Raw genomic sequence first — 27,750 nt, forward strand, 5'->3', positions numbered from 1 at the left:
CTCCTGAGTCCTGATGCATCAAACTCCATTCCAATCATAGTCTTCCTTTTTTTTTTTTTTTAAGGTCAAATGTTTTTGTTTTATGAAGATGATGTTCAAAACCCTTCGGTAATCTTTCTCCCCTTGCTTGTGTTTTAATCTAAAATTAATTGGCTCGAAGAACCAATGCTATACATTTAAATGAGGTCTTCCTGGGCACTAATTAAAGAGAGATTGCCCCTGTGTTGGTGGACCCAGCACTACGACCCCCTGACCTCAATTAAACAAGTTATTTTTAAACCACCGTTTAGTCGTCTTGTTTCTCTTTGTTCAGTCTGGGTTGATAAGGGCTTAGGATAAGATGGGTAAACATGATGGGACATTCATTCACATGTGGAAAGAGAAGAAAAAATTACCCCAGAGTTCAGAATTGAAGACTACGTTTGAAGACGTCTTTGCTTGAGGATGCTTCAGAACATCTGAACACATTTCTGATGAATTAAAGGAGGGTTTAGTCTCTCTCTCTCTCTCTCTGTCTCTCTTTCTCCTTCATCCCTCCTCAATCCTTTACCTCCACCCCTATCTCTCCTTCCCCTGTCCCCATATTTCTCCCCCTCCCTCTCTCCACCTCCACATCCCTCTCTTTCTCTCTGTCTCCTTTACAAAACCCAATTAACCTGGGATGAACTGAGCCGAGGCCTATTGTAATGAGTCGGGCTGTTGGGTTCATTAGTGAGCGGCCCAGTCCTCTCTGTCTGCTGGCCTTGACCGCCCGCTGTCTCCTCTTGGTTGGCCGCAGGTGAACACCAGGCCCAACCCGACCAACAGCTCCGCCGATGACACCATGCCCAACAATAGGTGAGACCTGCCTAACCCTGGGGTGGATGAGGGTTAGACCTGCCTAACCCTGGGGTGGATGAGGGTTAGACCTGCCGTAACTCTGGGGTGTATGAGGGTTAGACCTGCCCTAACTCTGGGGTGGATGAGGGTAAGACCTGCCCTAACCCTGGGGTGGATGAGGGTTAGACCTGCCCTAACCCTGGGGTGGATGAGGGTTAGACCTGCCCTAACCCTGGGGTGGATGAGGGTTAGACCTGCCTAACCCTGGGGTGGATGAGGGTTAGACCTGCCCTAACCCTGGGGTGGATGAGGGTTAGACCTGCCCTAACCCTGGGGTGGATGAGGGTTAGACCTGCCCTAACCCTGGGGTGGATGAGGGTTAGACCTGCCCTAACCCTGGGGTGGATGAGGGTTAGACCTGCCCTAACTCTGGGGTGTATGAGGGTAAGACCTGCCCTAACCCTGGGGTGGATGAGGGTTAGACCTGCCCTAACTCTGGGGTGGATGAGGGTTAGATGTCTGTGGAGGGGTGGCTGTTTGGTGGGGATGGATGGATGGATGGATGGATGGGTGGATGGATGGATGGATGGATGGATGGATGGATGGATGGATGGATGGATGGATGGATGGATATATGGGTGGGTGGGTGGGTGGGTGGATGGGTGGATGGATGGATGGATGGATGGATGGATGGATGGATGGATGGATGGATGGGTGGGTGGGTGGGTGGGTGGATGGGTGGATGGATGGGTGGGTGGATGGGTGGATGGATGGATGGGTGGATGGGAGCTTAAAGGGGTGGATGGATGGATGGGTGGAGGGAAGTGGGAGGCTGGTGAATGGATGCATCGGTGGAGTGGAGGATGGAGTGTGTGCGTTTGAGTGCGTATGTATTTGAGTGCGTGTGTGTTTGAGTGCGTGTGTGTTTGAGTGCGTGTGTTTGAGTGTGTGTGTGTTTGAGTGCGTGTGTGTTTGAGTGTGTGGCCTCAAGTGATTTTAACCTTGTGGGTTTCTCATCCCAGCCTGAAGAAGTCGTCCGCAGAGCTGAAGAGGATCTTGACCAATGGACAGGTATGCTAATGGCCGTCTTTTAGAGATGTGGGAGTTTGTAAAATGTGAATATTTAATGGCGCATAACTACAACAAGCATCAAATTGATTGCAATGATACTCTTGTCCATTAGACAGCAACTTTTCACTGACTTTCACGTGCTCTTTTTCCAAAACATGATCACCTCAATTAATGACGAGCGGGTTGATTAGTTGACTAAAACAAATGAGGCAAACAACTGAGATTGAACACAATAGGAAGTCTCAACCAGCCCAGCTCATACAGTTTCATGTTGCACAATGTCTCTATAGAGGAAACTCTTATCCCCCAAGCCTGTCCTCCAGGTCTCCCCTAACCCTAACCCTCTCCGTCTAGCCCGTTAGCTGCTATTGATGGACGTGTCTCTACCAGCTACTGACCCTCATTGATTCCCAGTGAAGAGCTGCTGGCTGAGACCCTCGAACCCTAACCCTCTAACCCTCTAACCCTCTAACCCTAACCCTAACCCTAACCCTAACCCTATCCCTCTAACCCTAACCCTCTAACCCCCTAACCCTAACCATAACCCTAAACCTATCCCTCTAACCCTAATCCTCTAACCCTAACCCTCTAACCCTAACCCTCTCCACTGACTGGATACATCTCCTTGGTGACAAGGCGCTGACGCCTGGATCTCAGAATATGAACACACACACACACACACACACACAGTAGAAACGTACAGACACACACTAGCACCTAGTCACACGCACACACACACACACACACACACACACACACATACACACACACATATACAATATATATATAGTGTCACACATGCATGCCTTCAGACACACACACACACGACGAGTTGCCAGTGTGTCAGGGAGACAATTAAAGCAGCCACTTCCCCTGGTGTCACCTGTAACACACTGGACTAATAGAGCCGTAGCCCCCTACCCTCCCTCGTCTCCCCCCCCCCCCACCACACCATGTCACCCAATCAATGAGGCTGAATTGGAGGGGGTGGGGGCCGTGTTGAGCCCCCCGGTGTTCAGCCCCCCTCCCTCCTCTTCCCTTTCAGGGCCCAAATCAACCCTGACAGCAGCACATTGACATCATATCAGCCGGAGAACAAACCAGCATCTGTTCTCTCGGTTAGTCTATCGACAGGCTGCTGCTAGCGGCTAGCGACCCAGCCAGTCAGCCAGCAAGCAGTCAGCGAGACAGTCAGCCAGCAGCTAGTGACCCAGCCAGTCAGCCAGCAAGCAGTCAGCGAGACAGTCAGCCAGCAGCTAGTGACCCAGCCAGTCAGCCACCCAGCCAGCCACACAGCCAGCCAGGCAGTCAGCCACCCAGCCAGCCAGGCAGCCAGGCAGTCAGCCACCCAGCCAGCCAGGCAGCCAGGCAGTCAGCCACCCAGCCAGCCACACAGCCAGCCAGGCAGTCAGCCACCCAGCCAGCCAGCCACCCAGCCAGCCAGCCAATCAGCCAGCCAGCCAATCAGCCAGCCAATCAGCCAGCCAGCCAGCCACCCAGCCAGCCAATCAGCCAGCCAGCCAGCCACACAGCCAGCCACCCAGCCAGCCAATCAGCCAGCCAGGCAGCAGCTAGCGACCCACCCAGCCAGCCAGCACATGTGTTGTATACAGGTTATGAGGTATAAATATATACAGGTTATGAGGTATAAATATTCATCTGATGGCTGTCGCCCCAGAGCAAATGGGCTGGGGTTTGGCAGGGGAGGTATTGATGAAGTGACAGGTGTGCCAGTATGGCTGATGCGTCTTTATTAGGGCCAGCTTGCCCAGAGAGAATGTCCTGTTTTCCTCTTTAGTAGCACTTAGAGCTAAAGGTGTTAAAGGTGGTCCGACCAGAGGTTTCATATATTAAGAGAATTGATTTGTTCCCAGCGTAGATATTGTGGCGCGTGGCAGGGAGGGAGATGGAGGGAGAGAGGGAGGGAGGGAGGGAGAGAGAAAGAGAGGGAGGGAGATGGAGGGAGAGAGGAAGGACGATGGAGGGAGAGAGAACGACGACCAAACTTTTCCCCACTTCCTCCCTGCTGTCCGGGGGGGTTATATTATCCCCCTCTGACACCTTTTATCAAAGCAGAATGGGACGGCGGCAGCAAACAAACGGACATTAAACTCTCCATCACTCCCTCTGCCCCACCCTCCTCCACAGCCATTGTCCTTTTATAAATTGGACAGCAAATGTTGTATTGATCTCCTCTCTCCCTCCCTCCCTCCCTCCCTCCCTCCCTCCCTCTCTCTCTCCTCTCCTCTCCTCTCCTCTCCTCTCCTCTCCTCTCCTCTCCTCTCCTCTCCTCTCCTCTCCTCTCCTCTCCTCTCCTCTCCTCTCCTCTCCTCTCCCCTCCCTCCCTCTCTCCCCTCTCCCTCCCTCCCTCCCTCTCTCCCTCCCTCTCTCCCTCCCTCCCGCTCTCTCTCCCTCCCTCCCGCTCTGCCCCCCGCTCTCTCTCCCTCCCGCTCTCTCTCCCTCCCTCTTATCCTCTCTCTCTGCGTTGCTGAACTTGGAGTGACCTGAACACCGGTCTTCTTGTTTATGGCCTCCAGTAACAATTGTTTTTCTCTCCTCCTTTCCTCCCTCCCCCCTTCTGCCCCTCACCCCTTTCACTCTCCACCTCTCCCTTTACACCCCCTCTTCTCTCTCTGTCTCTTTCTTTCTTTCTCCCTCTCTCTCTCTCTCTCTCTCTCTCTCTCTCTCTTTCTCTCTGCCCTACATGATATCTATATCTTCACAATAGCATCTCTAACCTTCCCTTGTTATTCATTTTGTGTGCGTATGTGTGTGTATGTGTGTGTATGTGTGTGTATGTGTATGTATGTGTGTGTGTGTGTGTTTGTGTGTGTGTGTGTGTGTGTGTGTGTGTGTGTATGTGTGTGTGTGTGTGTGTGTGTGTGTGTGTGTGTGTGTGTGTGTGTGTAGATAAATGCTCAAGACATCCAGTACCAGGAGCAGCTTGGCCATGGGAACGGAGGCACGGTGTATAAGTGAGTGTTTCTCTCTCTCTACTCGCTACGCAGCCTTGACTGCCTGGTTTGTTAGAAGGATTCTTACTAGGTTTGTACAGGGTTAGGGGTAGGGGTAGGGTTAGGGTTTGTACAATGGCTGAGAGAATGCTTTTAGTAAGAGAACTCATATAAGGTTAAGTTTGGAGCACCTCGCTGAGTGATGTCTTCAGATTGTATCATTCACTCATGGTTTTGTTACTGAATGTTCAACTGAACACTCAACCTTTACTTGACACTTGCCAGAGTACTGTACAGTATGTTCAGCTGAATTCACTGCCATGTTGCTGCTGAGACCTGGTTACTAAAGTTACCTTACAACTCTCTGACCTGTCTACCTCTATCTCTCCCTCACTTTTCCTTCTCCCATCCATGTCCCTCAAATTCTCTTCCTCTCTTTCTCTCCGTATCCGTCTATCACTCTTTCTATCTCTCTCTTTCTCTCCCTCTGTCCGCTCAGTAAATCTCGGAACGTCTCTTCTGACATCCATCAGGAGAGTTAGGGTCAGGGATCCACTTGCCTTTTTATGCATTAGTATTTTTTTTATGATGTGAAGGTTGTGATATCGATCTGGACGTTGGGCCGTGAGAGTGATTGCCCCGGTCGCAGAGCGGCACAGCCCAGATACAACACTCCCCCTCTCTCTGCTTGGCTGGACTGATGTATCACAAGCACACCAATGTTTTGATAAAGGTGGCATTTGGGTCGCCACACTCACCCCCCCCCCCCCCCTCACATCACCCTCAAAGTATCGGTGTTCCCTCCATCTATCCACTATTATTGAAATATTTTATTGAGATTGAAGTATTGATCACTCCTCAGTCTAACCTTGACTTGACTGAGTGACTTGTCGGCCTGTCTTCTTATCCAGAGCCCACAGTAAATTTCACTCGGAGCAAATCCACTCCATTTCTTTTCTTCATTTTTTTTTTTACGGCTTTTTACTGTTTCTATCACAGCGCAGTATTTTCATTAGCGGCCTATCTGCTGTCTGTCCGCGGGGCTCTGGGAAAGCGTTGGGCTGGGTTGAGAAGGCCGATACTGCAAGCCCAACAACTTCTCACTACATTGACCTCAGCAGGAAATCCATCCTCTTCTGCGCTGGGTTTTAATGGTTGGGAGAAAGGGGCAAGAAAAAAACTGCTGATTTTATTTTTCGCCCGTCCAGTTGTTCATGTTATTTTTTGGGGAAGTTATTGTTATATTTCATATCTAGTTTCGTCAACATGCAAAAAAATTGAATCGGGTCATTTAATAGCCTACAGTATCTCTCTGCTCTGCATACATTGGCTATGCAGCTGATTAGATTACATTTTCATATTTGGACATTAAACAGCATAATCTTATCCCCAAAATATGTTTTATAAACCTTAATTCAACTATTAATGATACAGTTGTAAGAAAGCTGTAAATCCTTATCCAAATTGAACTGAGTTGTTGACTGACAGTGTTCACTATCATGTAGTAGTACCTGTACCTGCTCCTACAGTATACACCAGTGAACAGGTCAGACAGTTAATCCACTAGAGTAAGCCTCTTAGACCCGTCTGAAACTTGAAAGAACATGATGGGCTGAAGAAAACACCACTTATTCTTACTGTATGTTTTTAAGAGTATTGAATGTCCTTCTACTGCTCAGAGGCTAAGGCTAAGCTGATCCACTCGGCTAATGAAAGCATCCAGGTGGGCCTGATCCTGATCCTGCTGGGCTCTGGCTAGAGGCCACCTCCCCACTGAACACTACACACCTCCCCACTGAACACTACACACCTCCCCACTGAACACTACACACCTCCCCACTGAACACTACACACCTCCCCACTGAACACTACACACCTCCCCACTGAACACTACACACCTCCCCACTGAACACTACACACCTCCCCACTGAACACTACACACCTCCCCACTGAACACTACACACCTCCCCACTGAACACTACACACCTCCCCACTGAACACTACACACCTCCCCACTGAACACTACACACCTCCCCACTGAACACTACACACCTCCCCACTGAACACTACACACCTCCCCACTGAACACTACACACCTCCCCACTGAACACTACACACCTCCCCACTGAACACTACACACCTCCCCACTGAACACTACACACCTCCCCACTCAACATTACACACCTCCCCACTGAACACTACACACCTCCCCACTGAACACTACACACCTCCCCACTGAACACTACACACCTCCCCACTGAACACTACACACCTCCCCACTGAACACTACACACCTCCCCACTCAACACTACACACCTCCCCACTGAACACTACACACCTCCCCACTGAACACTACACACCTCCCCACTGAACACTACACACCTCCCCACTGAACACTACACACCTCCCCACTGAACACTACACACCTCCCCACTCAACACTACACACCTCCCCACTCAACATTACACACCTCCCCACTCAACACTACACACCTCCCCACTGAACACTACACACCTCCCCACTGAACACTACACACCTCCCCACTGAACACTACACACCTCCCCACTGAACACTACACACCTCCCCCCTGAACACTACACACCTCCCCCCTGAACACTACACACCTCCCCACTGAACACTACACACCTCCCCACTGAACACTACACACCTCCCCACTGAACACTACACACCTCCCCACTGAACACTACACACCTCCCCACTGAACATGACCTGCAGGAAAACACTACAGGCCAGACTACTACACACCAGCTCTGTTACTGTGCTCAATGGTCGCCCATTATGAAGACGTGGTTAGGGAGAATGTTGATATTTACAACAAGGGGGGGGGGGGGGTGCATGGATATCTGTATGAACACCAGCCCCCCCTCAGTGGGAAATAGGGAGGGGGAGGGGGGTGCATGGATATCTGTATGAACACCAGGCCCCCCCCTCAGAGGGAAATAGGGAGGGGGGGGGGGGGTGCATGGATATCTGTATGAACACCAGCCCCCCCTCAGAGGGAAATAGGGAGGGGGGAGGGGGGTGCATGGATATCTGTATGAACACCAGCCCCCCCTCAGAGGAATCAGGGCCATGTCGCCAGCTGCCCTCACACTAGTTTTTCCCTTCGTCCTACAACACCTCTAGTCTAAACACTTCCTGGTTAATGTAAAACACAAACCACTTTGACCGCCAAACATGCACAGAGGGTTTTTTTCCCCTCCCACAGAGTGAGGTACCTGGGGTATTACTTTAAATTGCTTTCTTTAAAAAGTAATTCAGTCGGTTTCTCTATTGGGCTTTGGGCCTCCGGTTCCAGTGTTATTATATGTCAAGGTATGAAGTGTTGATAACCTGATGACATACATATGCGCATACACATGCATACGCTACTACACATGATTCGGTGGGCAGGCGTACGCGCACACAATGATGTTGACGCACACAACCTCTCCCCCACGCACGCACACACACACACAAACACATGCTCAAAAGCACATACTGCCACCTATACTCACTACACACACACACAGACAGACACATATTTTTTATATCCGCTCATTTAGCGAACGTAATGAAATCTCTGTGCCGCCCAGCGTGACCAGGGCTCTGCTCATCAGACGGCAGTTCGCTCGGCTTTCTCTCCCGTTTCCTCTCCCCTTTGGCTCAGTGTATCTGAGGCTTATCTAGCGTGAGCGCCGCTACTAAAGGCTCCGCACCTCCTCACCTCTCACCCCATTTATGACCCCACAACCATTTAGACTCAATTGGATGTTGCCAACACCTCGCTTCTCCGGTGTGTCCCGTTGACCCTGTGATCCATCAATGCTGGCCATTTGCTTTTTATTACACTCCAGCTACCAGTCTTTCGCTCTCGAAGGGTCTGGACTGTCCAACACTCTGCCTGCCCATAAATAACCAGCTCGGGGAAAGGGCGGCCATTCTGTGCCTGATGGATCTGTCGCAATTAGAACAAGCGCATTTACATGCAGTGACATCCACTTAAACACCAGCGGTCTCTCCTTAAGTCCTGCTGCCCATTTTCTCCATTGATTTTGTTCCTCCATTGATTAGATGTGTAGAGCTGATATCCTTCTGCCGGTTGGCTGCTTGTGTTTTGTGAGTTCAGCCATGCGCTGTAAAGGCTTGATGTGCAGGTTATTTAGAAGTTGACCGCTCTCTCTGAGGGTTGCTTCCTGTTCCCTTCTCCCTCCTCTCTCCAGCCCCCCCTTCTCTGCTCCCTTTCCTAACCTGGCGCTCCTCTGTGGTGTTGAAACTGAAACCATTGATAACCATGCTTGATACACGTTCATTTTTTGTTGTGTGATAGTGTTTTCGACCTTTCTGTGGGTGTGTTGGTCACTTTTGTGCTACTCTGAGAGGCATTTCTTGGACCGTTTGTGCTACTCTGTCAGCAGTGTAAAGCTCCTGTGTCTCAGAAGTGTGTAGACCAGTTGGTGTGTATCAGCCAGTCTGTGTGTTTGGCCGGTGACTCAGATGGGCTTATTCAGGTGAGGCTTCCACGCAGAAAGTGCCCTCCCCACCTCCCAGTGGCCCTGTAAACCAACCCTCTGGCCCTGTCCAGGGGCCCTGTAAACCAACCCTCTGGCCCTGTCCAGGGGCCCTGTAAACCAACCCTCTGGCCCTGACCAGGGGCCGTGCTCTCCGCCAACCCTGGGCCACGCTGCAGACGCACAGAGAGGGCCCATGAATAGTGCATGATGGAGCTTTTATTACACTGGGAGCTGGAGTGTAAATAAGATCCAGGCAATGGCGCACGTTTACTGGGGTCAGACGAGGGGGAAGTGGGATTGCGGGGGCTGGGGAAGGCTAACCTTGCCCCCCTCAGTCACAGGCCTGTCACTGTAACTCATACGGGACAGTTGGCCCTGGGGGGGTCAGGGACGGTATGTGGGGGTGAACCCTGGACCCAGCAGTCACCCCACCTCACAGGCGGAATAGAGGAAACAGCCCTGAACTACCCCTTCACTCAAGCTGTGGTTAATACAGCCCTGAACTACCCCTTCACTCAAGCTGTGGTTAATTCAGCTCCTCACTGTGACTGATTGTTTTGGGTTTGAGAGTATTACAGCAAACAGGGATTTTCTAAAGCTGTTTGTCCCGTCCTGTCTAGTGGAATTTTGAACTACAAGATTGAAATGTAGAGTTACCCCAATGAAAAAAGATCAAAGTGGAAGAGAGACCCGGCCCAGAGGAAGCCCGGGGCCCTCGTCTGGAGTCTGTGGCCGGGCTTACTATGGAGCCCGGCGTGCCCAGCCCGAATAAGCAATGTGGCAACACCATCTCATCCTCCATCCCGTGGACCCACCATCCCGCCGGAACCAAACTCCTGAATAGGGGTTGGACTCTGTTCTTCTCCGGAGTTGCTCACGGTATGAGGTGTAAGGCAGGTGTGGCTTTACTAGCTAGCCCCCGGCTGAGCGCCTCTGTGCTGGAGTTCACCCCAGTGGACGAGAGGGTCGCCTCCCTGCGCCTTAGGACTGTGGGGGGGGGGACTCTGATTGGTTTGTGCTTATGCACCGAACAGCAGTTCGGAGTACTCGGCCTTCCTGCAGAACCTAAGTGGAGTCCTATCTGGGGCTCCTGCAGGGGACTCCACTGTCCTATTGGGAGCCTTCAATGCACACGTGGGCAATGATGGAGAAACTTGGAGGGGCGTGATTGGGAGGCATGGCCACCACGATCTGAACCCGAGTGGTGTTTTGTTGTTGGACTTTTGTGCTAGTCACGGTTTGTCCATAACAAACACCATGTTCGAACATAAGGATGCCCACAAGTACACCTGGCATCAGAACACCTTAGGCCGAAGGTCGATGATCGATTTTGTTATCGTATCATCTGATCTGAGGCCATGTGTTTTGGACACTCGGGTAAAGAGAGGGGCAGAGCTGTCCACTGATCACCATCTGGTGGTGAGCTGGTTTCGATGGCGAGGGAAGCTTCTGGACAGACCTGGAAAACCCAAGCTTGTAGTGAGGGTGAACTGGGAACGTCTGGAGAAAGAGCCGGTCCAGAGAGATTTCAATTGCCACCTGCGGTGGTCAGGAAAGCCGTCCGACTGGATAAGGAGGCCTTCCGGGATATGTTAGCCCGGGGGACTCCAGAAGCAGTTGCAGGGTATCGACTGGCCCGGAGGGCTGCGGCTTCGGCCGTGACCAAGGCAAAGCAGCGGGTGTGGGAGGAGAAACCATGGAGAAGGACTTTCGGTCGGCACCAAAGTGTTTCTGGAAGACCAGACACCTCAGGAAGGGAAAGCGGGGGACCATCCAAGCTGTATACAGCAAGGAAGGCATACTGCTGACCTCAACGGAGGAGGTTGTTGAGTGTTGGAAGGAGCACTTTGAGGAATTCCTGAACCCGACTAATCCACCCTCTACGATCGAGGCAGAGCCGGAAGATGATGGGGGGCCATCGTCAATTTCTCTGGAGGAGGTCACTGAGGTAGTCAAACAACTCCACAGTGACAAAGCCCCAGGGACTGATGAGATCCTTCCAGGAATGCTGAAGGTGCTGGGTGTTGAGGGGCTGTCTTGGTTGACACGCCTCTTTAACATTGCGTGGAAGTCCGGGTCAATACCAAAGGAGTGGCAGACTGTGGTGGTGGTCCCAATATTCAAAAAAGGGGACCAGAGGGTGTGTGCCAATTATAGAGGCATCACATTACTCGGCCTTCCAGAGAAAGTGTACTCCAAGGTGCTAGAAAGGAGAGTCCGGCCGATAAAGAAAGAATGGAAATAATGCCTATGTCTTGTACTTTGAGACCAAGTACCTGAGAAATGAGAAGAGCCTGTCTATTTGTTCTCTAACATTGGGATAATGTGGCATCAAACAACATACATCAAGTCAAGTCTCTAAGCATCCAAAAATTCCACGACTGACTTGAGAACTGTACCAGGACTGTCTGTACAGCGATGGCACGTGGTCCCAGACGCCCGCTCATGTTCATCCTAGCTGTAGGTAGTTACCAGACGAGACGACTAAGAGGTGTCATTAATTAAAGGGCTAGTCCAGTTTAACGGTGTCTGTCTGGGAGAGCAACGCGATCCCGCAGTCTGAGGCACATTAATCACACCCCGGTCTGGTCCGGTCTGGTCTGGTGTGCAATGCACTCCCAAAGAGCCCGCCCACACGAGATGCTAGATATCCCATTTACCCTCCGGACGGCCGTAAACAAACTGGTGTTGGTGACGTCCTCCGCCCTGGTCCCCTCACCTGGCAGCTGTCCGGCTGTCGGGGGGGAGGGGGGGTGGAAGCCGAGCCGTCGGGGGTTGGGGGGGGGGGGGGGTTGGAAGCTGAGACGTCGGGACATTGTTGCCGGCAAGGTAAAGCGATCTGTACGGCCTGTAACTAAAGCCGACGTTCGGCATTAAGGAGTTTCATCATTTAATCATCGCGCCGGGGCTCCTTTCCACGTTGGTTTGTCTGCAACCCAAGAGCCGTCTGGACGTCGGCAGCAGGTCCACCTGGGCTCACTGGGCCGACCGGTGTTGGGTTTTCACCTTTGACCTTAGCGGAGAAATTACAATGACATTTTAGTATGCCGTACAATGTTTGATTCTACCTTGTCTCATGAACCTCATCAACGAGGACACTGTGTTCAACCAGATCCCTCGTCCATCGATGGGGACAAATCCTTTACTTCTGTGCTCCTCATTTGAAGCCTGACTTGATTATAGGAAAGTAGTGCTCTTGTTTTGATCACATAGGCTAGTGGATATCAAGGCTCAGCTTGGTTAGCTGTGTGTCTGTGATGATATGCATATGAAGATAGGAGTTTACCTGAAGTCCTGCTGTAGTCTTTGTGTTTGGTCTATTGTTCTGTGTATTGAATGTTCCTCTCCGTCTGTTTCCTCCAGAGCCTACCATCCCCTTGGGAAAAGGGTTCTAGCGGTCAAGGTGAGAACTGCGCTGTCCTCTTCCACGTTGGTCCTCTGCGTATCGACCCCTCTCACCTCTGTTCTCACCTCTGCTCTCTCCTCTGCTCTCTCCTCTGCTCTCACCTCTGCTCTCTCCTCTGCTCTATCCTCTGCTCTCTCCTCTGCTCTCTCCTCTGCTCTCTCCTCTGCTCTCTCCTCTGCTCTATCCTCTGCTCTCTCCTCTGCTCTCTCCTCTGCTCTCTCCTCTGCTCTCACCTCTGCTCTCTCCTCTGCTCTCACCTCTGCTCTCTCCTCTCCTCTCTCCTCTGCTCTCACCTCTGCTCTCACCTCTGCTCTCTCCTCTGCTCTCACCTCTGCTCTCACCTCTGCTCTCAGCTCTGCTCTCTGCTCTCTCCTCTGCTCTCTCCTCTGCTCTCTCCTCTGTTCTATCCTCTGCTCTCCTCTGCTCTCTCCTCTGCTCTCTCCTCTGCTCTCTCCTCTGCTCTCACCTCTGCTCTCAGCTCTGCTCTCTCCTCTGCTCTCACCTCTGCTCTCACCTCTGCTCTCACCTCTGCTCTCTCCTCTGTTCTATCCTCTGCTCTCCTCTGCTCTCTCCTCTGCTCTCTCCTCTGCTCTCAGCTCTGCTCTCAGCTCTGCTCTCTGCTCTCTCCTCTGCTCTCTCCTCTGCTCTCAGCTCTGCTCTCACCTCTGCTCTCACCTCTGCTCTCACCTCTGCTCTCTCCTCTGCTCTCACCTCTGCTCTCAGCTCTGCTCTCACCTCTGCTCTCTCCTCTGCTCTCTCCTCTGCTCTTAGCTCCTCCTCCTCACATCTTCTGTTGCTCTCCTCCCATCTGCAGCTCAGTGTTTATTCCTGACATTTCCCCGTCTTTCTTTCACTCTAGTATGTTTATCACCTTCCATTCTCTCCCTGGTAAGAAAGCCCTTCCTGTTTTCCCGCTCTTGCGCCCTGGACTCAGTAGAAGGGAAGGAATGGAAAGCAGCGTTCTCAGGGCCATGGTGGAAATCAGGGAATTAGAAATGTTTTCCAGGCCTGGAAATGTTCTGAAAAATGATAAAATATCCAAAAGGTTCTGGAAAAGTCATGGAAATTTTGAAATTTGAATTTGAAATTGACCCGAAATGATCATGGTTCTAGCTATTCATTTTGCTTGTAAGCTCATCACATTCATTTATATTGTCAATCTGCAAGTTGTGTGCAATTCTAATTCCACAAACATCTCGAGATATCATTATTATAGTACTGTAGTTGTAAGGCTTCTGTACTTACTGAAATGCAGAATTATTGTCATGGAAATTTGTTAAGAAGCTATGGAAAAATCATGGAAAAGTTTTGGAATTGTATTGTTAAACATGAGTGGGAACCGTGTAAAGGGATCTCCCTCTGGAAGCTTTCTCAACATATACTGTTCTCCACCTGCTTTCATCTGGAATCAGTGATGTTGCCGTTCTTGGCTAATCTTCCCTAATGCAAGCATGCTAACTATAGGAAATCAAGTTAGCATCCTTGGCAGCCCTGTATCCAATCCACCCTTACCCACAGACACAGGATTTAAATTAACCCTGGCTGCCATTATTTTGCTTTTGAAGGCAACTTAATTGAATTCTGTGAAAAACAAGGTTGTTCTCTTATGCTCTGACGCGGTCAGCGTTGATCTTTTGTCTACGGTAGGATCCTTAAATGACAAAATGATACTGTTCTCGTTGCATTTTCCATTAATTTGCACCCAAGCACTTGAGATATGCATTTAGAGAAAATTGAATGTATTTTTACCTTGAGTGTTTTTAATTAGTCTATTGTCTATTGTCACAGATCTGGCAGGAGTGGAGTAATTAGTGAAATATGTTGTTTTTTTTACTTGTGTGGTCCAGGATGTTCTCTGAATGGATGAAGTTCCGCTGTCTCCTCTGTTCCTCCATTCCTCCTTTAGTTCATGTGTGTTTCTCAGTAGCTACGAGGAATGGGTCTTAATGGGCTTATTATGGACACACCTTGTTCTCTTTTGTCTGTATCGAGTGTTTGTGTTGTGACTGAGTTTTTGTGTTTGTGACTGAGTGTTTGTGTTGTGACTGAGTGTTTGTGTTGTGACTGAGTGTTTGTGTTGTGACTGAGTGTTTGTGTTGTGACTGAGTGTTTGTGTTGTGACTGAGTGTTTGTGTTTGTGACTGAGTGTTTGTGTCTGTGTGTGTCATGGCAGGTCATTCCACTGGACATCACAGTGGAGCTACAGAAACAGATCATGTCTGAGTTGGAGATTCTCTACAAGGTCAGCTGTTTCTGGTCTCTCCTTTTTACCTGACTCTCTGGTCCTTCAGCACTGCAATGACATTTTTAATGGAAGTAGCCCTTAAATTATAGCGCTACCAAAGTACACCTAAAGCTAAAGAAGCCACTCTTATCAGCAGGGTACCTTATCTGCTAGAGGTATGCTGTACCTGAGAAGACCTCACAGGTCAACAGATACAGATACTGCCCCTTTGGGGCAACCACACTAACAAGCATCTACAGACTCACAGACATAACTGGTTAACCACCTACAGTACCTGAACCAGAAAATGAACCCTTATATCATTGCCAGTATTGTGATTGGGATGCATGCAATTATTAATTACCGTACTGATAAGAGAGCAGGGTAATGGAGGTCGATGAATACAGATTTTTTAAAGAGGTTCTCTCCATTTTGCTCATCTTGGTTTTCTCTGTTTTACAGTGTGACTCCTCCTACATCATAACCTTCTACAGTGCCTTCTTTGTGGAGAACAGGATATCCATATGCACAGAGTTTATGGACGGTGAGTCTGGCAGTGCTGTGGAGGGTCTTGTCAGCGGTTAAGGCTAGTAGCTCATATCTCCATAGATCGCCCCAGGGAACGTCTCTCCACCCTGTATCCATTTACACGTCTGCAGAGCGAGGGAGTGTGTTGGCGCTGTCTGCTGGTTAGCAGGCCTACGTGCTAAAAGCTAAGAGGGTGTGATGGACCGGCTGAGAGGGAGAGAGAAGAGCGTATAGGCGTGTGCGTGTGTGCGTGTGTGTGTGTCTGTCTGTGTGCGTGTGTGTGTCTGTCTGTGTGCGTGTCTGTGTGCGTGTGTGTGTGTGTGTGTGTCAGTGTGCGTGTATGTGCGTGTGTGTCTGTGTGTGTGTCTGTGTGCACGTGTGTGTGTGTGTCTGTCTGTGTGTGTGTCTGTGTGTGTGTGTGTGTGTGTGTGTCTGTGTGTGTCTGTGTGCACGTGTGTGTGTGTGTGTCTGTCTGTGTGTGTGTCTGTGTGTCTGTCTGTGTATGTGTGTGTGTGTGTGTGTGTGTGTGTGTGTGTGTATGTGTGTGTGGACATGCAGGAGTGTAGCGCATGCAGGGATTCCCCCGTCCTCCTCATTGGTCAGATTGTCAGCACGTTCCGTGAACCCGCTCAGCAGCAGCTGCTGTCTTCCCTGGGACATTTTAACGCATGGTCCTTTGAACGGCTCCTCTAGTGGCTCCACTCCACAGCAGACTGGCCTGAGACCGTCTCTCCAGCCTCGTCCTGACTGGCCTGAGACCGTCTCTCCAGCCTCGTCCTCACTGGCCTGAGACCGTCTCTCCAGCCTCGTCCTGACTGGCCTGAGACCGTCTCTCCAGCCTCGTCCTGACTGGCCTGAGACCGTCTCTCCAGCCTCGTCCTCACTGGCCTGAGACCGTCTCTCCAGCCTCGTCCTCACTGGCCTGAGACCGTCTCTCCAGCCTCGTCCTGGCTGCCCGCTGGTATTACGCCTGCAGAGATGGCCTTCAGGAGATGGCCTTCAGGACCAGCTGTGCCATGAAGTTGTCATTCAAATTAACGAACGAACGAATGTATGCTTATCCTCTGGCCTCTGGTTCTAACCCTCCTAATCCTCTGGCCTCTGCAGGCGGTTCGCTGGACGTGTACAGGAGGATTCCAGAGCACGTTCTGGGCAGGATCGCTGTGGCGGTGAGTCCCTACTAACAAACCGTCTGAAATGAAGGTAGAATTCAGAATGAACACATGAATCTCTCATCGTTGTCCTTTTTTGGTATTGCCTCCATATCTGTGGCCCTGGCCAGATCTCCAGCCCACTCTCGCATGCCATGTTCTCATCCCATGAACACCTGGGCAGGCACGGTCACAAGGCTGACCTTTGTGGATAAATAGAGTTCAAAGGATGGAAAAGTATAAGTGGACCCGTTTTGGCAACTGGCAAAATTGGCAAATCTCTCGACCCCCATTACCCTCCTCCGTCCTTCCCTCCCCTCCACTCCTTCAGCGTTCCCCTAATCAAACATGGACCCCTCTCCTCTCCCTCACCCCCTCCACTCCTTCAGCGTTCCCCTAATCAAACATGGACCACTCTCCTCTCCCTCACCCCCCTCCACTCCTTCAGCGTTCCCCTAATCAAACATGGACCCCTCTCCTCTCCCTCACCCCCCTCCACTCCTCCAGTGTGCCCCTAGTCAAACATGGACAGCTCTTTAGTCAGCGTTAATTCAGCTCTCCTCACTCCCACTGTCAGAGCGGTTCATTATCGAAGGAGAAGCACCCGGAAGGTTCCGCAGACATGCTGCCAATATCAGGAGCTCTTCCATCACAGAGTCCTCCTACTTTTGGTACAGACTGGATTTCAAAAGAATGGGTGGCAGCTGATATTAGAACTTGACAGTTTTTGAATGTGAGGTTAAGTTAGAAAAAAAAGCCAAAGCTTTCACTTGTTAATTCAGAAGTCAAGAGCAATATATCCAGTCAGGACATCTTCATTGACTTCATTCCTCAAGTACTCGCCTGTTCATCGCTAGTATTTGAAATTAGTGGACACCAGAGCTGTATATGGAAATATATCTACATTTCTAGTAGATATTAGTAGTAGTTGTAGAATTTGCACAGCTCAGCAGAGATGTACAGTTGCGTGTCATCCGCATAACTATGGAAACATACATTGTGCTCTCTAATGAGTGGCAGCATGTATAGTGAGAATAGTAATGGACCAAGGCAGCTCCCTTGTGCAACCCCAAAGCAGGTGTCATGTTTCTTAGATACATTAATAATCCCAGTGGGGGAATTTGGGGGTTTCAGCAGTGGAAAAGTACAGCGGAATAAATAATATACATACTGTAGAGAATATAGATAACATAGAGAATATACATAATAGACATAATAGATTCAATTATAAGAAATATATACATGCAGGATGTGTGTATACAGTGTATATATATATATCAGTGGCGGCTGGTGACTCAAAAAACTGAGGACAGGAGGAAGAGAGGCGAACCGCCCATGGGCGCCGGGGGGCACTTTCCCTCAGTCAGTTATTATTTTAAATATCAGCTTTAAAGTGGATTTACAGTCAATTTTAGCATATGAAAAACTTGCAGCATTTATTTATCATATTCATGATAAAATATTACAAAACAACAATAAAACATTGTAAGCAATAGTTGTAATGGATTGTACTCTTCTCTAAAGAGAGAAAAGAATTGATTGGTGAGGTGCTGGAGAGGTTAGGTGATATATGGAAAATGTTTTTGATTAGGGGAAACAGGTGTGCTGGCTCACAGTTTGTTGGCAAATAGATTTGACAACTGGACAATGGAATACCCCATAGCAAATGCAGTATCCAACAGTTCGCTCATGGCTAGCTAGCCATGGTACAGCTATGGGATTAGCTCATTTGGGTTGCTGTCAAAGCTGCCGGAGTACTAGCCTCCCTTGCAGTAATTTTTCAGCGTTTTGGCCAATCACAAATTAGCAAAAAAAAAGGTGCTGCCGGTACCCATTCCAAATATAAATGGTGGTGTCTGAGGAAAATGGAAACAGAGATACAGACAGTCACCGAGCAGAGGTCTGCTCATTTATATGTTAGATGTTTTAGATGGATGGAATCTTAAATGTAGTGTGTTGTGATTTTCTCTCTTTCCAGGTAGTTAAAGGCCTGACGTATTTGTGGAGCTTGAAGATCCTCCACAGAGGTGAGTGGGGTTGAGGTGAACCTGCTGAGGCCATGTTGTTGTCTGGTCACCCAGCGCTGCTGAGGCCATGTTGTTGTCTGGTCACCCAGCGCTGCTGAGGCCATGTTGTTGTCTGGTCACCCAGCGCTGCTGAGGCCATGTTGTTGTCTGGTCACCCAGCGCTGCTGAGGCCATGTTGTTGTCTGGTCACCCAGCGCTGCTGAGGCCATGTTGGTGTCTGGTCACCCAGCGCTGCTGAGGCCATGTTGTTGTCTGGTCACCCAGCGCTGCTGAGGCCATGTTGTTGTCTGGTCACCCAGCGCTGCTGAGGCCATGTTGTTGTCTGGTCACCCAGCGCTGCTGAGGCCATGTTGTTGTCTGGTCACCCAGCGCTGCTGAGGCCATGTTGTTGTCTGGTCACTCAGGCAGCTCTTCTCTCATCCTGTCCTCCTCAGACGTCAAGCCCTCCAACATGCTGGTCAACACCCGGGGACAGGTGAAGCTCTGCGACTTCGGCGTCAGCACGCAGGTAGACTGTGCGTACGTGTGTGTGTGTGTGTGTGTGCGTCCGTCCATACGTACGTGTGTGTGTGTGTCCGTCCGTCCGTACGTCTGTGTGTGTGCGTGCGTGCGTTTGTCCTGTCAGACTGTGTGTGATTGTACAGTACTGTGTGTGTGTGTGTGTTAGAGTATATACGTATATATTCCTATTGTGGGCTTGTTCATGTTTGTATGTGCAAGAGTGTGTTATGGTTGTGTGTGTGTGTGTGTGTGTGTGTGTGTGTGTGTGTGTGTGTGTGTGTGTGTGTGTGTGTGTGTGTGTGTGTGTGTGTGTGTGTGTGTGAATGTGTTACGGTTGTGTGCGTGCGAGTGTGTGAATGTGTTAGGTTTGTGTGCGTGCGTGTGTGTGTGCATGCGAGTGTGTGTGTGATAGTCACCCTGTCAGCCAGTGTGTCCTGATGTCCTGGTCCCCCAGCAGGGCCCCTCAGGGACGGCCCTCATATGTCCTGATGTCCTGGTCCCCCAGCAGGGCCCCTCAGGGACGGCCCTCAGATTAACTCTGCGCTCCCATTGTTCCTCCGCGCTGAGGAACCCTCTTGTTATAATGACCACTCGCACACACAAGGGTTAGGGTTAGCACTTACCCACACAACGCCAGCGCTTCATTCATATGCATTTGACGGATGTGGCAAGAGTGGAGCTGGCAGACAATAGCATGGGCCGCCGCGTGTGTGTGAGTGGCCATGCGTGTGTGTGAGTCTGTGTGTGCGTGTGTGTGGGGGGGTGGGGTGCGTTTGATGTCATCACCCTGGACAGCCCTTCAACCTTCCTGAAAAGAGCCCCCCTCCCCCGAAGATAACCCTTCATAAACACACACGCCTACACACGCCATCAGTCAGCCCCCCCCCTCATTTTAATTCATTCTCAACCTCCCCATCCTTGGAGATGGAAAGTGACGTTGACCCCTCTGTGGGTGTATGAATGGCAGATTTGACTCCCCCTCCAAACACGCGTGCACACACACACACACACACACACACACACACACACACACACACACACACACACACACAGACAGACAGCCTTGCAGGGAGGTCAGCGTCTCCCTGTCCCTGTACAGTCAGGACCTTCCCCCAAAACACACACATTCAGGGGCCACGAGGGAACACAGTCATTATCCCTGTCCTGTCACTGATGACATGTGCCATTGTGTCTCACACACACACACACACACACACACACACACACACACACACACACACACACACACACACACACACACACACACACACACACACACACACACACACACACTGATGCCCCCTTGTCCCTGTTCCATTCCCTTGTGCAAAGGGGTATGAGCAGAGCCCAAAATAACACCCTGACATTTCAATAGATTTGGGTATCTGAGTCCGGGAAGGATATAGGAGAGGAGCTGTACTTACTAAGGATATAGGAGAGCAGCTGTACTTACTAAGGATATAGGAGAGCAGCTGTACTTACTAAGGATATAGGAGAGGAGCTGTACTTACTAAGGATATAGGAGAGGAGCTGTACTTACTAAGGATATAGGAGAGCAGCTGTACTTACTAAGGATATAGGAGAGGAGCTGTACTTACTAAGGATATAGGAGAGGAGCTGTACTTACTAAGGATATAGGAGAGCAGCTGTACGTACTAAGGATATAGGAGAGGAGCTGTACTTACTAAGGATATAGGAGAGCAGCTGTACGTACTAAGGATATAGGAGAGGAGCTGTACTTACTAAGGATATAGGAGAGCAGCTGTACGTACTAAGGATATAGGAGAGGAGCTGTACTTACTAAGGATATAGGAGAGGAGCTGTACTTACTAAGGATATAGGAGAGGAGCTGTACTTACTAAGGATATAGGAGAGGAGCTGTACGTACTAAGGATATAGGAGAGGAGCTGTACTTACTAAGGATATAGGAGAGGAGCTGTACTTACTAAGGATATAGGAGAGGAGCTGTACTTACTAAGGATATAGGAGAGGAGCTGTACTTACTAAGGATATAGGAGAGGAGCTGTACTTACTAAGGATATAGGAGAGGAGCTGTACTTACTGAAGGATATAGGAGAGGAGCTGTACTTACTAAGGATATAGGAGAGGAGCTGTACTTACTAAGGATATAGGAGAGGAGCTGTACTTACTGAAGGATATAGGAGAGGAGCTGTACTTACTACGGATATAGGAGAGGAGCTGTACTTACTAAGGATATAGGAGAGGAGCTGTACTTACTAAGGATATAGGAGAGGAGCTGTACTTACTAAGGATATAGGAGAGGAGCTGTACTTACTGAAGGATATAGGAGAGGAGCTGTACTTACTGAAGGATATAGGAGAGGAGCTGTACTTACTAAGGATATAGGAGAGGAGCTGTACTTACTAAGGATATAGGAGAGGAGCTGTACTTACTAAGGATATAGGAGAGGAGCTGTACTTACTAAGGATATAGGAGAGCAGCTGTACTTACTAAGGATATAGGAGAGGAGCTGTACTTACTAAGGATATAGGAGAGGAGCTGTACTTACTGTACAACAAAGAGCTTCATGTCATTTCCCTAATGGTAATTTTAATGTCTCTTTATGACTTTAAGGACCGATGGAGTCCTAAAGCAATATCATTTTCTCAAACAATTCTTACTGAAGTTGGCATCCTTGGAATCCAATCCACACAGGGTTTAAATTATCCCTGGCTGTCATTATTTTGCTTTTGAAGGCAACTTAATTGAATTCTGTGAAAAACACGTGTTCTTGTGCTCTCTGACACGGTGGACGCTAATCTTGTCGGCGGTCGGATCCTTGAATGAAAAAATGATACGGTTCCATTGATTTGTGCCCAAACACTTAAGATAAAAAAATGAAATGTCTTTTCACCTTGAGTGTTTTAGTCTATTGTCACAGATTTGGCAGAAGTGAAATAGTGAAATTAATTAATTAAGTAATTTGTGAAAGATAGCTACAGTATTTAGAATTTTGAACTCAGTTCATTCAGAGTGCTACTCCAGGTTGTTCTCTGAATGGATTAAATACTGCTGTCTCTCCTGTTACTCCATTAGTTCAGACTTGTGTCTCTGTAGCTAACCCTAACCCTAAGGAATGGGTATTAATGAGCTTATTATGGACAAACCTTATTTATGGTCAAACCTTCTTTTTAAAGCAATTACGTGGCTATGAAACAGTCTAATTTTAATACTGGTGCCTCTACATGACCTACAACAACAAAAATGGCCAATTTTATTCTGTAGATATCTGCTGGGCTGGTTGGGTTGTAGATATCTCCTGGGCTGGTTGGGTTGTAGATATCTCCTGGGCTGGTTGGGTTGGAGATATCTGCTGGGCTGGTTGGGTTGTAGATATCTGCTGAGCTGGTTGGGTTGGAGATATCTACTGGGCTGGTTGGGTTGTAGATATCTCTTGGGCTGGTTGGGTTATAGATATCTGCTGGGCTGGTTGGGTGGAAGATATCTCCTGGGCTGGTTGAGTTGGAGATATCTCTTGGGCTGGTTGGGTTGTAGATATCTCCTGGGCTGGTTGGGTTGCAGATATCTGCTGGGCTGGTTGGGTTGTAGATATCTGCTGAGCTGGTTGGGTTGTAGATATCTCCTGGGGTGGTTGGGTTGTAGATATCTACTGGGCTGGTTGGGTTGTAGATATCTCTTGGGCTGGTTGGGTTGTAGATATCTGCTGAGCTGGTTGGGATGTAGATATCTGCTGAGCTGGTTGGGTTGTAGATATCTACTGGGCTGGTTGGGTTGTAGATATCTCCTGGGCTGGTTGGGTTATAGATATCTGCTGGGCTGGTTGAGTTGGAGATATCTCTTGGGCTGGTTGGGTTGGAGATATCTCCTGGGCTGGTTGGGTTGTAGATATCTGCTGGGCTGGTTGGGTTGTAGATATCTGCTGAGCTGGTTGGGTTGTAGATATCTCCTGGGCTGGTTGGTTTGGTGATATCTCCTGGGCTGGTTGGGTTGTAGATATCTCCTGGGCTGGTTGGGTTGTAGATATCTGCTGGGCTGGTTGGGTTGTAGATATCTCCTGGGCTGGTTGGGTTGTAGATATCTACTGGGCTGGTTGGGTTGTAGATATCTACTGGGCTGGTTGGGTTGTAGATATCTCCTGGGCTGGTTGGGTTGTAGATATCTCCTGGGCTGGTTGGGTTGTAGATATCTACTGGGCTGGTTGGGTTGTAGATATCTCCTGGGCTGGTTGGGTTGGAGATATCTCCTGGGCTGGTTGGGTTGGAGATATCTGCTGGTTGGGTTGGAGATATCTGCTGGGCTGGTTGGGTTGGAGATATCTCCTGGGCTGGTTGGGTTGTAGATATCTGCTGGGCTGGTTGGGTTGGAGATATCTCCTGGGCTGGTTGGGTTGGAGATATCTGCTGGTTGGGTTGGAGATATCTACTGGGCTGGTTGGGTTGGAGATATCTCCTGGGCTGGTTGGGTTGTAGATATCTCCTGGGCTGGTTGGGTTGGAGATATCTCCTGGGCTGGTTGGGTTGGAGATATCTGCTGGTTGGGTTGGAGATATCTGCTGGGCTGGTTGGGTTGGAGATATCTGCTGGTTGGGTTGGAGATATCTGCTGGGCTGGTTGGGTTGGAGATATCTGCTGGGCTGGTTGGGTTGGAGATATCTGCTGGGCTGGTTGGGTCCAGAAAGGACTAAACGATTTACAGGACTGCCGTTGTCGCTCGTCATCCTGACCATCTTTGTGCTTCCTGATATAGTTATGACAGGAAGCAGGGGTGCTCATGGGAAATGCAGTTGTCTTTCCGGGAAAACACTACCACTTTTGTCCACAGGTGCCACTAAAAACTGAAACAAACTGAAAAACTCCTCTTAGCTGCTTTAATACTTGTTTTAATAGTGTGTGTGTGTGTACGTGTGTTTGTGTGCAGTCCTGCTCATGTAAGCCATCTGTGTGTCATCACAGGTCATTCCACTGGACATCACAGTGGAACTGCAGAAAGAGATCATGTCTGAGTTACTAAAGAACCATTTACAACTGAAAACCAATTGATCTTGTCCTCTTATCTCCGCAGTTGGTGAACTCCATTGCCAAAACGTACGTCGGAACAAACGCCTATATGGCTGTAAGTATCCTTGATATCAGGGTCAAGGTTCCTATATATGAAACCTGTATGTTTAGTATTTCACTGTCTGCTCTAGAAAATCTGCTGAATTCAGCTCGGAACAGTAGAATACAATATTACAGGCCTGCTATACCCCGTCTGCCTGTCTGTCTTTCAGTCTGTATGTATGTCCATCGTATTTTATGTCCTGCTTTACTATAGTATATATGTGTTGACAGTTTGTTGTGTGTCCAATAGCTGCTTGTATTGGTGATGTAAATGAAGGACTAACTGACCCCCTGCTTGTCTTGTATTGGTGATGTAAATGAAGGACTAACTGACCCCTGTTTGTCTTGTATTGGTGATGTAAATGAAGGACTAACTGACCCCCTGTTTGTCTTGTATTGGTGATGTAAATGAAGGACTAACTGACCCCCTGTTTGTCTTGTATTGGTGATGTAAATGAAGGACTAACTGACCCCCTGTTTGTCCCCTCAGCCGGAGAGAATATCCGGAGAGCAGTACGGCATCCATTCTGACGTGTGGAGCGTCGGCATCTCCTTCATGGAGGTGCGCTATTCACTCTCACTGGACTAGCAGGGGCTTTGTCTGATACAAGAGAGCCACAGTACATTACAGACTGGACTAGCAGGGTCTAGCAGGGTCTTTGTCCCCTCTCTTTGTACAAGAGAGTTTGATGATTGTTTGACCCTCATCCGCAGCTCCAACACTATCATCAAGGTCACTTTGAGACGTCACAATTGTGCTTTACACAAAAATGTGTCATTTTGTGTGTGTGTGGTCAGCTCCTGTTGAATCATGGAGATGGGTTCTTTTTACTCCCAGTCAATACAAAAAGAAGGACGAGAAACATAAATGAAGTATTGGAAACTATCTACTTCAATTAAGCGATCCAACTTTATTTCAATTCTTATACTGCCTTTACTGGAAATGGAATTGACCCCCTGATGTGTATAGGCCAGTGACGGCCTTTATGCGCGACATCACTCAAAGACTGAGATGCACCTTTGTGTGCGTGTGTGCGTGTGTGGGTGTATGTGTGCGTGTGTGCGTGTGTGTGTGTGTGTGTCCATCTCCCAGAGGTCTTGATCGAGAGCAGCATTGACAAGCTACATTTTCAAATAATACTTTCATTCCAGTATAACACTTGGCAGTTCTGTTGTCCCCCCACATCGACACTATTGATTCCCCATCTGTTCCTGTCCAAAAAGCCCCCCCCCACCTCCCACACACACACACACAAACATAAAAAAATGATTTAGTTCTCATCTCGGTCAATACTGTTGAATATTATCACTATTATAACAGTAATGGATGGGTCGGTGCGATAAAAAGCCACGTCAAAATTATCGACGTGATCTTTGTTGGATGAAGATTGAGTTTGGCACCGCGAGACCAAAGCCCTCTTTCCTTTTGATTTCCAGCTATAGATGTGTGCAACTGTGCATTAGTCTAAATGAAAAGGATTTAGCTCAAACTTCATTTGGATTAATTGTCCTGGACCCCCGCGTTTGGCCTGTTCAGGTTCAAGGTTAGCGTGACGCGGCGTTCAGATGGGCGTTCAGATGGCGTTATCAGGCGCTGGACGTCTGGCTGAGATGAAAGACGTCACGTGCCCCAAGTGAATGAGCAAATGACCCCCTAGATCTCATCCCTCCCTCGCCCCCTCCCTCAGGTCTGTACTCAGCGGGGGGGTGTAGGGGTTTATTAACTAATAGCCCACGTTCTTTGAGGAGGGGGGGGGGGGGGCATTGAGCCCCTCTCAAAAACTGTGCTCAATGCCTCAGCTGGGGCTAGCGCCATCCAAAGATTAAAGATTAGACCACCTATGTGATACACACGCACACACACCTACCCCTTGGGACAGTACAGTAGGCAACATCATGGGATGTCTTGGGACAGGTAGACTTATGCCCAGGTAGCGTTATGACGTTTCCACCAAAAAACAGCATTGCCTACAGTTAAACATGAAATCAAATCAATTGTTTAATTAATAGCCCTTTTAAACATGCAGTGTCTCAGAGGGCTTTATAAAAGCCCATACTATCAACCCCAGACACACCGCCACCCAGCCATGCTTCTCTCACCCAGCCATGCTTCTCTCACCCAGCCACCCAGCCATGCTTCTCTCACCCAGACACCCAGCCATGCTTCTCTCACCCAGACACCCAGCCATGCTTCTCTCACCCAGACACCCAGCCATGCTTCTCTCACCCAGACACCCAGCCATGCTTCTCTCACCCAGACACCCAGCCATGCTTCTCTCACCCAGACACCCAGCCATGCTTCTCTCACCCAGACACCCAGCCATGCTTCTCTCACCCAGCCACCCAGCCATGCTTCTCTCACCCAGCCACCCAGCCATGCTTCTCTCACCCAGCCACCCAGACACCCAGCCATGCTTCTCTCACCCAGACACCCAGCCATGCTTCTCTCACCCAGCCACCCAGCCACCCAGCCACCCAGCCATGCTTCTCTCACCCACCCACCCAGCCATGCTTCTCTCACCTAGACACCCAGCCATGCTTCTCTCACCCAGACACCCAGCCATGCTTCTCTCACCCAGACACCCAGCCACCCAGCCATGCTTCTCTCACCCAGACACCCAGCCATGCTTCTCTCACCTGGCAGGCCTTATCAGAGGGGCAGTATGCGCTTTGGGATTTCCTTTGACTTCAGATTTTGAAAAATATAACCCACAAAACGCCCTCCCTTCAACCCTCCCTCCAACGCCCCTCCTCCAATCTGGAGGAAAACCCATTACTCACTAGGCAGGCAGGCAGGTACGTAGGTTGACAGACAGGTAAGGGATCCAATAATTTAAAGTTGGCAACTCATAATAATTGGACACACTTATTACAGTCCTGTGACTTCTACAGATTATGCATGTATGTGTCAGAGCACTTTATTTATTGATTACTGTCAGAATATAATGAGAATTGCAAATAATATAACAAGTGCTTCTGAGCCAAACCGCCTACTGCACCTTTAAGTTCCACCCAGAGGTCACCTACAGCACCCAGAGGTCACCTACAGCACCCAGAGGTCACCTACAGCACCCAGAGGTCACGTACAGCAGAAGCCTCTCAGATGTCACTGCTGCGAGCAGACGAGGGTATAAACACAGATCCTGTTGGATGTAAGCAGACGAGGGTATAAACACAGATCCTGTTGGATGTAAGCAGACGAGGGTATAAACACAGATCCTGTTGGATGTAGCGTAGCTTGATCTCCAGTTGAATAACATCATGTCAACAGCGTCCAACATCCGTTCCAACTGTGCAAGTTTTCTTCCAGGATCTCCTCATACAGCGTTTTTTAATACTGCCCAAATATCTCCAAAGCTGCTGCTGCTGATCACGTTAACAAAATCTCAGCTATAGTTTGTGGTTTAAAATCAGGACACAGCACACTACCAGTTGCTCTTCAAGCAGTGTGAAACTCGTGTTACGGCTCGGGGT

At 49.3% G+C, this 27,750-nt stretch overlaps 1 protein-coding gene across 1 annotated transcript in view; it reads left to right on the forward strand.

The window, feature by feature from the left end:
• The window catches only part of map2k5 (mitogen-activated protein kinase kinase 5), a 76,554-nt gene that overhangs the window by 14,044 nt on the left and 34,760 nt on the right, over positions 1–27,750 (forward strand). Inside the window, exons 6-16 of the mRNA XM_084436633.1 lie at positions 779–837; positions 1,842–1,890; positions 4,801–4,865; positions 12,722–12,761; positions 14,938–15,006; positions 15,451–15,532; positions 16,624–16,685; positions 18,646–18,694; positions 19,129–19,202; positions 24,239–24,289; positions 24,767–24,838. Coding sequence (XP_084292759.1) covers positions 779–837; positions 1,842–1,890; positions 4,801–4,865; positions 12,722–12,761; positions 14,938–15,006; positions 15,451–15,532; positions 16,624–16,685; positions 18,646–18,694; positions 19,129–19,202; positions 24,239–24,289; positions 24,767–24,838 — 672 coding nt within the window. The remainder of the gene's footprint in view (positions 1–778; positions 838–1,841; positions 1,891–4,800; positions 4,866–12,721; positions 12,762–14,937; positions 15,007–15,450; positions 15,533–16,623; positions 16,686–18,645; positions 18,695–19,128; positions 19,203–24,238; positions 24,290–24,766; positions 24,839–27,750) is intronic.

This window comes from Borostomias antarcticus (assembly GCF_949987555.1).
Source record: "Borostomias antarcticus genome assembly, chromosome: 4".
Classification (NCBI taxonomy): Eukaryota; Metazoa; Chordata; class Actinopteri; order Stomiiformes; family Stomiidae; genus Borostomias; species Borostomias antarcticus.